Source organism: Sinocyclocheilus grahami, unplaced genomic scaffold (assembly GCF_001515645.1).
Source record: "Sinocyclocheilus grahami isolate Dianchi unplaced genomic scaffold, SAMN03320097.WGS_v1.1 scaffold695.1, whole genome shotgun sequence".
NCBI classification, from domain to species: Eukaryota; Metazoa; Chordata; class Actinopteri; order Cypriniformes; family Cyprinidae; genus Sinocyclocheilus; species Sinocyclocheilus grahami.
Genome location: NW_015505874.1, coordinates 78,363 through 90,423, shown reverse-complemented (window position 1 = coordinate 90,423; position 12,061 = coordinate 78,363). Strand labels below are relative to the sequence as shown.

Here is a 12,061-nt window from a genome sequence, read left to right as displayed (position 1 = left end):
TATTTGAAAAGCATATAATTATTCTGTCAGCGTTATATTGGAATACATTTGACACTTTCTATGTTGTGGCTTTCTTTGCGTACGTTAAAACGCTGTTGCCATATTGATATCTGAAGATGTTTCATTCAAACACGGCTTTGAAATCCGACCAAAACAAACACAAATGTTGTCAAATATGTTATTTTGAATGAACAAACAAACAACGATGATTGTTTTATGCAAGGCTGAAACATTTGGCTATTTGGTTTGTTTGTTTATAATGCTAGATGTTATAATGTTTTATTCGATTTATGTTTATGAATGTGTCAAATATGGAACATTTAGTGATATTTTTTTCTCCCCCACTGATTTACTTGTTTTATTAACAAGATTACTGAAGTTAATTCAGTACTCCTGTTTTATTAGTGTGTATTTAAATGCTGATTAAACATGCATTTCTGTCAAGCAGACCATTACAATACATTACTGTTTTCAACATTGATAATAAGAACAATAATTCATTTTCTATAAATCAGCATATTAGAATGATATCTGAAGGATCATGTGACACTGGAGACTGGAGTAATGATGCTGAAAATTCAGCTTTGCATCACAGGAATAAATTCTATTTTATAACATATTCAGTTACAAAAGGTTTTACTGCATTTTTGAGCAAATATATGCATCCTTTGTGAGCTTTGTGAAAGAGACTTTGAAAAAAAAAAAAAAACGGTAATCTTGCGAAATGTTATTAAAATAATGGTTTCTATTAGGGCTGTGCAATATATCGAAATTATCGAAATATCGCAATATGCATATCGCTACAGCTTGCAATATTTGGGGCCATGAACAAAAGACAAAGAGAAAATCACCTAAATAACTTTTGTAGCTTAAATAAGAATCAGTGCATATTGAATTCAAAGAGTCAATTCTAAGCAGTGTTTTATTTTTCCTTTTTATTATTCAGTTCCTTACATTTTTATGTAATGCTCGAGTAAAACACATACCGTTCACTTTCAGAAGTTGTTGTAGGGGTGCTTTCTTATTAGAATCAGAATGAGCTTTATTCACCACTTAAGTGTGCGCAAACACAAGGATTTTGTTGTGGTTTTACAGGAACTCTTGGTACATACATGCATACAAATAACCATATATATATGACACAAGATAGTTCAAGAAGTTCACAGAACTGACTCAGCAACAGCTGAGTAAAACTGTTTCATCTGAGCATGTGGCACTTTAAGCATTATCGTATCGCATATCGAATATCGCATTATTTAAGGAGTTATCGCATATCACATTTTTCTTCAATATCGCACAGCCCTAGTTTCTATTTTAATATACTTTAAAGTATAATTTATTTCTGTGATGCAAAGCTGTATTTCCATCAGCCATTACTCCAGTGTAAAGTGTCACGTGATCCTTCAGAAATCATTCTAATATGCTGATTTATTATTAGAATTATCAATGTTGGCAACAGTTGTGCTGCCAAATATATATTTTTTGCAAACTGCGATACTTTTTCAGGATTCTTTGAGGAATACAAAGTTCAAAAGAACAGCATTTATTCAAAATATAAATCTTTTCTAACAATATAAATCTCTTCTTAACAATTTAACACATCCTTGCTGAATACAAGTTTGAATTTCTTTCAAAAAAAAAGAAAGAATAACAATTTTCTGACCCCGAACTTTTGAACGGTAGTGTATATTGTTCGAAAAGATTTCTATTTTCAAATAAATGCTGTTCTTTTTAACTTTTTATTCATCAAAGAATCCTGGAAAAAGAATCGCAGGTTCCAAAAAAATATTAAGCAGCACAACAGTTTCCAGCACTGATAATAAATCAGCATATTAAAATGATTTCTGAAGGATCATGTGACACTTTACACGGAAGTAATGGCTGATGGAAATACAGCTTTGCATCACAGAAATAAATTATATTTTAAAGTATATTAAAATAGAAACCATTATTTTATATTGTAATAACATTTTGCAAGATTACGTTTTTTTCTGCATTTTTGATCAAATAAATGCAGCCTTGATGAGCATAAGAGACTTCTTTAAAAAACATTACAAGTCTTACTAATCCCAAATTTTGAGTGGTAGTATATATATAATAATTACTTAATAAAAATGTGTTATTTAGTATAAATTTCTATTTAGCCTGTTGTTTTAAAAGTAGCATTTACTATACATCAGGCATCAAAATATTTGAAACCACAAATGAATATGCTGTTTTGTGGATTTTTTTCCTTCTCTAGAGTTGCTGTATGCAGACATGAGTGTCCCAGACTACATGCAGTGTGCTGAGGACCATCAGACAGTCCTGGTGGTGGTCCAGCCCATGGGCATCGTCCCAGAGGACCAGTTCTTCCGCATCTACAAACGCATCACCAGCGTGTGCCAGGTCAGCATACGGGACTCCCAGCGCGTCCTCTTCATCAGATACCGCCACCATTACCCGCCTGAGAACAACGATTGGGGCGACTTTCAGACCCATCGCAAAGTGGTGGGTCTCATCTCAGTGACCAGCTGCACCACGGCCAAAGAGTGGCCTCAGACGTCAGACCGCTTCCACGGGCAGAAGGAGGTGTTTGGCTCCACGCTGTACGACTCGCGGCTGCTGGTGTTCGGGCTGCAGGGGGAGGTGGCCGAACAGCAGCGGACAGATGTGGCCTTCTACCCCAGCTACGACGACTGTCCTGATGTGGAGAAGCGGGTGGAGGATTTCGTGGAGTCCATATTTATTGTCCTGGAGTCCAAAAGGCTGGACAGAGCAACCGATAAATCCGGCGATAAGATACAACTGCTGTGTGTGCCATTCGAGAAGAAGGACTTTGTGGGCTTGGACACAGACAGCAGGTGAGTTTGGGCTTCGAGAATGTGCTCATTACGGATGTCAAAATGGCTGAAAAACTAAATTCTAATTTAAAATGCATAATTTCAGTTAGGGTGAAGAAAAGCTTTTGGCTTCTCTCTTGAGGCCACAAGAGGGCGCATCGAGCAAAATATTACAAATGCACGTTTATTCAAAGCATAAGATAACATGACTATCTGTGAAAAAAGTGCATAATGTTTAAAAACCAATTATAATGATTTAAGTTGCTTAAACAACTATAAACAAAACAGCATCATGTATGTATTCATAGTTTAATACAAAGGGCCGAAAGCCAAGTGCAACAGTAATAGATGTCCCTCTAGAAAACACGCAAAATATGCATTCTGTGTAAACGGCTTGGTTTCAGTTTTGACGTAAACAAGATCTTCTCCACATTGATGTTCTCTTTTCCCGCAATATTTGTAATTAGCAATGCAGCTGCGCCGCATCTAGTGGCTTCAACTGGATAGGCTAACAAAAACATTAAAATGCAGTGACACTTACATCGTCGTCGCATCTCGTGTGCCGCTGATAAGGCTGCCTCCTTAACGCACACCTAAAATTGAATTTATTTTAAATTCGACGAATATTCGAAATTAGTTTTGACAGCCCTAGTGCTCATCTTTATTGGTAACCAGAATAATCGTCTATTGGAAAACCTATTACCCATATGCTTATATCTAGAAAAGTGTGGCTGAATGAAACTTCAGTTAACATTATTATCTTGCTAAGGCAAGCATCACTATTAGGGATGCATAATATACAGGTACTATATCGGTTATCGGCTGAAATTAAATATATTTTTTACATTTATTGTTTGATTATTTGGATATATTGACCAGTTATTGACTTGAACATGCTATTTTCCTCTATATTTACATTTTAGATTAGCTTTACTATCATTGAGTGATAACTTAAAGTTATTTTTGAAAAAGGCTATTAATTTATTCCCACTATTAAATGTAATCTTTTGCAAATCTCTTAATATATGTATTTTTATACTGAGCATTATAATGTTGTGATGCCTACATTTATTTGTAGCATTTATATTGATTGATTTGAGTTTTTGTCTTGTTATTTTTCGTTATTTTTATTTAGACAATGGATTTTCCAAACGTTTTTGTCAGCTGAACCCCTTTGACCTAAACTATTTACTTGAAGTGTCAGATTTTATATATAAATATTTTTATATATTTTATATATACAATCTCAATAATAAAATATTTTGATTTATGTATTTTTTTTAAGTGTGTTATTTTGAATTTATTTATTCGAATGTTTTATAGTAATAATTGAACAATAAATTAGCATATTCATGCATCATTCATGTGGCCATTAACCAACACCAAATATAATTTGTATATATTTAAGGATATATACACATTTATTTATATTTACGTATTTTAGTTTTAAATGTTTTATTTTGGATTAATTTATTTAACTTTTTTGTGACTTAGATAATTATTAGCTTGTTTGTTTGTTTGTTTCACTTTATATAGCTTTTAGCTTTTATTATTAGCATTTGCACACAGTAGTTCTCTAATGTAACATAATGGTCACATGGCACGCAAGTAAACAAATAAAATATGTTTATATATTTATAATACAGTCAAATAAATTAATATATAAAAGAATAAAAACAAATTATGTATTTTATGTATTTATATATTGTTATAAGCATTTTTTTAAAATGATTATTTAAGGTGTTATTCACTTTTTTTTTCATCTCACGAACCCCTTTGCAGTTCATCTGCTGATCGGAATTGATTTTAAATGAAGTCTGAATTGACTGGTAAATACTGAATGCAAGAGTCACAGAATATGATGTTTTGCTTGAAGATCAACCGTGCATGATCTTCAATCCTGTTTCATGAGTTTTGCCATTTGTTTTTCATGGTTGTTGTTTTTTCTTCCCTTCTCTTGTTTTGCCTTGTTTTATTTGTCTTTCTTCTTTTCTTTCATACTGTCCTGTGAGTTTATTATTGGGTGTGAAAAGGTGAGCCGGTTTAGTTCATTCTTACCTGATCAGCCTCTTCCTCTCCCCGTCAGTGACACAGTGGTTGGACCTCGATTCTCTTGTGTCTCAGTTTAGAGTAGAAAGTTCAGACTTTTTGAAATGCAAGTCAATGTGCAGGAATGGAAAAAGATTTTGTGTCTTTGGTTCCTCATATCATCCGAGTTGATTGTTTAAAGGTGAAGTGTGTCATTTTTTATTTTTTTTTAGTTGAGCTGCCCGACCTGTCGCTTTAGAATAAAACCAGTGATGAACTTCTGTTTGCTTAATGGTGGATATTCCTATTTTGTAGTTCTGTTTTGTTGTGCATAAATGATACACTTCACCTTTATGGTGAGAATGTTTTGAATCCCTGTTTAAAAAGTCTCGGGCAAGGTTCTCTGAGTCCTGGTGCCTGACAGGGTCAAGTGTTTGATCAAGTGTACTGCATTTCTTATTCACTATCTCTGTCTGTTTGAAGTGCAGAAATGCATGGATGTCATTCAGTAATTCATGAGTGATTGCTCGCAAAGCTTTATGCTCATCTCATCTACGGTCGCAGCATGAATTTGAATATGACATCCATGTGTCTATAGAAAACACTCTCTGAGTTCAGCTGTGAGTGCTCTTTTGCAAGATGTAAGTTCTTGAGCAGAAGTTAAATATAGATTATATGTTTATAAAGATTATATTTATTAATATAAAGCAATAATATTAATTCTATTTTTAAATATAAATTTTATAACGTAATATAAAAAGTAGGCAATTCATTTAATATTTGTTATTTAATTATAATAGTAGGGATTAATGGATAGACATTTTGGCTAATATATATATATAAATAATAATATTATTATTATTATTATATATTTTTTTTGGCAAATTTGAAAGGGAACATTTTATATTATACTCTTGTCTCCTAGATAAGAAGTCATTACCTTCAAATGAGTATAACTGATTAGCTATGTGAAGTTTGAGGTCTATAGTGTAGGTTTAGGCTAATTGATTATTTATTAAAATAATCATCCTAGTAATATAATTATTGATGTATATGATATGAATATTATTATTTTTTTTAATTTTTCTATTATAGAATTTTATATAGATCTCTCTCTCTCTCTCTCTCTCTCTCTCTCTCTCTATATATATATATATATATATATAAAATAATTTAAGATATGTATTGTATTTTAACATTTATTAAATTTAGCAGCTGTGATTTTTTTTATTTTTTTTGCTGATTAAAAAAAAAAACTTATTCGACTTATTTGGTGTGTATGTTGATGTTATTGTCAATATTATAATTTTTTATATATGCCAATATGGCATTGAAAGATTTCAAGATGATAGTTTAGTGTATTTGTAATCTGTCAAAAAGTATTTAAAAAAAAATATATAAACATTGTTTTAATCACTGTTGCTGATCATTTAAAGTAATTATATGTTTACTGATACATCCTCTCTATGTAAAAGTGAAAAATTATGAAAGTCTTAACATGAAGAAATTCATGTCTCCTGTTTTGTCTGACTCTAGCTTGAATAACACTTGACCCTCTTGCACACCATCTACCTATCTATATCTATAGGGGTCCTTCCACTAGAGTTTTACCTCCTCATGTTTATAAAATAGAAATCCCTAATTTTTTAAAAATGTATTTAATTACTTTACTGACATAAAGTTACTTTGTGAGCCCTTTAGTTAAAATCCCTCCCAGTTTTGCCTGTGCATCATCTTCCCACTGCATCTGTATCTTCAGCTCCAGCTTCCCTCTCTCTGTCTGTAAATCCTGGGCTAAGACAGAAGACCAAGCTTAATGCAAAACCACATCAGCATATTTGTGTTCCATATAAGGAGAGCCAAATGAGATGACATCGATTCACCGCTGATAAAAAATAATTTGAATTAAATATGGCTGACGTCACCTGCACTTGGCTGCGAGTGTGTCTTGCATCGATTAAGCTCTGTGCATAAATGCTGAATATTTATCTGATGCCTGTTGCTGCTCCTCTTGCTCAGGCACTACAAGAAACGCTGTCAGGGCCGCATGAGGAAGCACGTCGGGGATCTGTGTCTCCAGGCAGGCATGCTGCAGGACGCGCTTGTACATTATCACATGGCTGTAGAGCTGCTGCGGTCTGTCAATGACTTCCTATGGCTGGGAGGTAAGCTGGTGATTGATTGATACTTTCACAACTTTTTTTTTGTATTTAATATTTAGTTTTAGTTCTTTAAATAAAAATCTGAAATGTTAATAGGTGAATAAAATAATAAAATCATCTGTTAACACACACACACACACACACACACACACACACACAATACATTTTTATTTTTATATTTTCCGTTTTCATTTAAAGTTTAAAGTTTTAGTATTTTTAATGTTTTTAATTATAGTATGTCTATATAGTTTTTTAGTATTTTTTTATTTCAGTTATTTTAGTACATCAAGTTAAACTAAATGAAATTGAGATGTTAAAGACTGAAATAAATAGTTTTTTTGTTTGTAGTTAACTATAATAACCCTGGTGTAATAAAGTCACTTGCATGCCAGTGCAAAGTTATATCCAGTTTTTAAACTCATGTGCTGCCAGCTAACAAACCCTGTCAACTTTCGTCACAATCTCAACCCTTCAACTCCAAGCATCTTGCTTTAAAACCTGCATGACAGATCAACTGTCCAGTGATGAATAGAAACAGTGAACTGGTTTATGTGTTGCTCCTCAGCTGCTTTGGAGGGGCTGTGTTCTGCGTCTGTCATCTTCCATTACCCAGGAGGCACTGCGGGGAAGAGCGGAGCCCGCAAACCTGGCGTCTCCTCTGCTGCCGATGCTGGAAAGAGACACAGACCTGGTCAGTGCAGTCAGACATGTCTATAGCATCGCTTTTGTCTGAACAAATGGTTTCCCCAAAAATATCAAGATGACTTTTTTTTCCCCCCATCTTTTCATTTTAGTGGCTTGAGAGATTCTGGAGTTCATATTTAATTCTGTTGTAGATCTTCTGTATATCTTTGCTTCCCCCCCCCACACTCACATACATTCAAGAAAGAAATGTGAGGATCTCCTATGGAAACTGAAATAATGTTTTTATTTACATCATGCATTAATGAGACACAGACCTGGTCAGTGCAGTCAGACATGTCTATAGCATCGCTTTTGTCTGAACAAATGGTTTCCCCAAAAATATCAAGATGACTTTTTTCCCCCCCCATCTTTTCATTTTAGTGGCTTGAGAGATTCTGGAGTTCATATTTAATTCTGTTGTAGATCTTCTGTATATCTTTGCTTTTTCCCCCCCACACTCACATACATTCAAGAAAGAAATGTGAGGATCTCCTATGGAAACTGAAATAATGTTTTTATTTACATCATGCATTAATTTGTAAGTGAAAGAGTTGGATGTCTCTTAAATTATGTGTCTGATGTCTGCAAAGAAGAGTGGGCAAGTATTGCAAAGTCTGAATGTGCAAAGTTAGTAGAGACAGAGATAAATCCCAACAGACTGAAGGCTGTAATTAAAGCAAAAGGTGGTTCAACAAAATACTGACACAAGGGGGTGATCCTTTTTCCAACTCAGTGATTCTGTTTTTTTATTTTTTGTTTCTGACTTGTTGGTGTTCTTTCTTTCACTTGGATGTTATAAGTTGCACTGAGTAAATACACCTGGATAAAACAAAAACTGTGTCCGTCTTCATTTCAGGCTGCTAAGCAACAAAATTTAATTAATTTAAAGGGGGGGGGGGGGGTGATTCTTTTCTATATCCACTGTGCATGTTTAATTTGCTAATTAATACATTGTGGTGGGGTTTTTGCTACAGATTTACAACTACATTCGTTTCAAAGAGTATTTGCACGCTTAAAATGAATGCATAACAAATTGTCAAATCAAAATTTTCAAGATATAGAGACTTTCCAAATACAACATTTCACAAAAATTACATGTATTGCTGAAAATGTATTCACCCTCGGGCCATCCAAGATGAAGATTAATTTATTTGTTCATGGGAACAGATTTGGAGAAAGTTAGTATTACATCACTTTGCTTACCAGTGGATCCTCTGCAGTGAATGGGTGCCGACAGAATGAGAGTCCAAACAGCTGATAAAAACATCACAATAATCCACATGACTTAACTGAAGAGCCCATCACTTCTCAGTCCTGCTGCATGTCTGCTCATCCCCACTGCTGTACTGACATCCTATCACGATTCAGCAATGTCGGGGTGATAGCAGACCATTTTGTGCCCTGATATGTGCTGTACTAACACTGCTCACTGCTTGTGCCCAAGAGTGAACCAGGTTCTATCTCTCTGTCTCTCCCTCTCTGTTTGTTTATCTGTCCGTCTTCAGGCGCTCAAGAAGTTCTCATTGATCCAGGTACAGTAAAGCACATGTGTAGCTCAAGATATGGCTCTTATTCTTGCCCGTTTGTGCACTTGTGACATAGTTTTAGTTACTTTATTGTGCTTGTGCATGTGTGCAGGTGTTTGGGTGGCCTTTTGTGTTTCTGATCTGACAGCAATGAAAATATCTACAGTGATTTCAGTGCATGGATTTGAATCCTTACTTTTGATTCCAGCTGACACTTTTGCAATCATTAGATGGGATATTTGTGTTTTCTTCCTGATTTTTGCAGTAGCTATCAGGTTAATGACTGATTCACCAAACATCCATTATAAAAATCTTTAGTACAGATTTTTACTGAACAGATTAGTTTGTGTTTTTGATGATAATACTTAGCCATAATTTATTAGTAACTAATGGTTTTGACATAGAGATTTAGTTTAGACCTTATGCAATAGGACTTGTAGGACGTGTCGTTTACGCTACAACTTTACCACGTTTTGTCAGTGTTTTGCTTCCATTTGTATTTCAAAGTTATCTGATCATATGCAGACTCGTTAAAAATAAGAGATTCAATTTACATAATAAAATAAAAAGATTGAATTGTTTTTAATTGATTTCTCATTTCTTTAATGCGGTTTGCCAGGTAAAACCAACAGTTCTTGGCCCAACATACATATTTCCAATGTGCATTTTCTGAATTAGATTTATGAAAAGCCATTCCAGGAGGTTATTCAAGTTTAATAAAAGATTATGCGCAGATGAATCGTTCCCAATGCAACCAGGGACAAGGATTAATAAAGTAAATAGGGTAAATTTGTTCTCTTGTTTCTTTAATAAACATCCTGAGTGTGTAATTATTTTTCTCATTCCTCGAAATATGTTTCTTGATGACTTTCATATTTAATTCAAGAGATTGCTTGTTGAGTTCCAGGTCTTGCATCAGACAAATTAACTCATTTGCAGCATCTTATATCTCAGAGCGGCATTATGCAAAAATCTTTAATATTATTATGGACTGTAGGCTTTATAACGTTTGAAAATAAGGTAACGTGAATGGAAGTGTTACAGTGGCATGCAGAGTACAGAACTGGCTTTGTTTCTTTGTCTTTGTTTTCTTAATTTTTCGTTGTGCATTTATCATAGTTCCTTCTCTTGTCTTCCTGTCCAGGTGCTCTGACGACCAATGGCATCAGTGCAGACACGAGCACTGAGATCGGTCGTGCCAAGAACTGCCTGAGTCAGGAGGACATCATCGAGAAATACAAAGAGGCCATCTCTAACTACGGCAAGGTAACTTCACGCACACGGATGTGAGTTTAGATAGTTCATCTTCAGAACACAAATTAAGATATTTTTGATGAAATCCGAGAGCTTTCTGACCCTGCATAGACAGCAACGCAAGGCCCAGAAAGGTAGGAAGGGCATTGTTAAAATAGTCCATGTGACATCTGAGGTTCAGCCTTAATTTTATGAAGCTATGAGAAGACTTCTTGTGTGCAAAGAAAACAAAAATAATGACTTTGAATGAATTTATTCAACAATTTCTTCTCTTCCGTGTCAGTCTTCGACGTGCGTTCACGAGAGTACCACGACGCATTTTTGGGTGAACTATCCCTTTAATATTTTGAATTGGTTTTATATTTTCTGTTTTCATTTAAATTTCAGTTAAAGTTTTAGTAATTTTGTTGCGTGTTTTGTCATTTTTAGTAGTTTTTTTTATTTATTTTTTAAAAATATGTGTATATAGTTTTAAATTTTAACATCAAGTTTAGTACATCAAGTTAACCCTTGTGTTGTGTTCAGAACCCTATCACACTAACGAGTTTACAGAGCAAAAAGGATCCGGCCTCAAAAATTATGCTATATTATCACCAAAGATTGGATTGGACTTCTTTTCTTTCATTTAGGACTGGTTTTGTATTTATATTTGCTTCTGATTAATCGTAGGCCTCATTTATCTGAAAGTAGGCACCTTATTTTTTGAGTGAAAAAAGCATTATTTATGAATAATTTTCACAATATTAAATAATTAAAACCCTTGTGTTGTGTTCAGAACCCTATCACACTAACGAGTTTACAGAGCAAAAAGGACCCGGCCTCAAAAATTATGCTATATTATCACCAAAGATTGGATTGGACTTCTTATCTTTCATTTAGGACTGGTTTTGTATTTATATTTGCTTCTGATTAATCGTAGGCCTCATTTATCTGAAAGTAGGCACCTCATTTTTTGAGTGAAAAAAGCATTATTTATGAATAATTTTCACAATATTAAATAAAAACTGATGAAAATTTGTACTGTTTATCACACTAGTGTACTTTAATGTTTAATCAGGGATTTTGGTTTTAAATTATTTTATTTTGTACAAAATGGCACAAAGCCACACTTGTGGTGTTCCCAGGCAAAAATGACCCGGCCTCAAAACATTGCTTATAAATCACTCATTATGCTATATTATCACCAAAGATTAGATTCAATCTTTTTGTCAACTTCTTTTCTTTCATTTAGGACTGGTTTTGTATTTATATTTGCATCTATTTAATCGTAGGCCTCATTTATCTGAAAGTAGGCACCTACTTTTTTGAGTGAAAAAAGCATTATTTATGAATAATTTTCACAATATAAATAAAAACTGATGAAAATGTACACTGTTTATCACACTAGTGTACTTTAATGTTTAATCAGGGAGTTTGTTTTGAAAGGCTTTTATTTTGTACAAAAAGGCACAAAGTCACACTTGTGGTGTTCACGGTCAAAAATGTCCAGCCATTCAAAGTGAATGGGAAAGAATGAAACTAATAGAAGTGTTTAGGAGCATGTTTATCATGTTCACGTTCACATATGTACGTGTGCTTGCAAACA

General features: G+C 33.9%; 1 protein-coding gene across 1 annotated transcript in view; it reads left to right on the top strand.

Annotated features, from left to right (window-relative positions):
* LOC107559663 (trafficking protein particle complex subunit 9-like) overlaps positions 1 to 12,061 on the top strand; it is a gene marked incomplete at its 3' end in the record, with an annotated part of 86,581 nt that overhangs the window by 3,491 nt on the left and 71,029 nt on the right. The window contains exons 2-6 of the mRNA XM_016243563.1: positions 2,243 to 2,843; positions 6,870 to 7,015; positions 7,578 to 7,703; positions 9,202 to 9,228; positions 10,367 to 10,488. Coding sequence (XP_016099049.1) covers positions 2,260 to 2,843; positions 6,870 to 7,015; positions 7,578 to 7,703; positions 9,202 to 9,228; positions 10,367 to 10,488 — 1,005 coding nt within the window. The remainder of the gene's footprint in view (positions 1 to 2,242; positions 2,844 to 6,869; positions 7,016 to 7,577; positions 7,704 to 9,201; positions 9,229 to 10,366; positions 10,489 to 12,061) is intronic.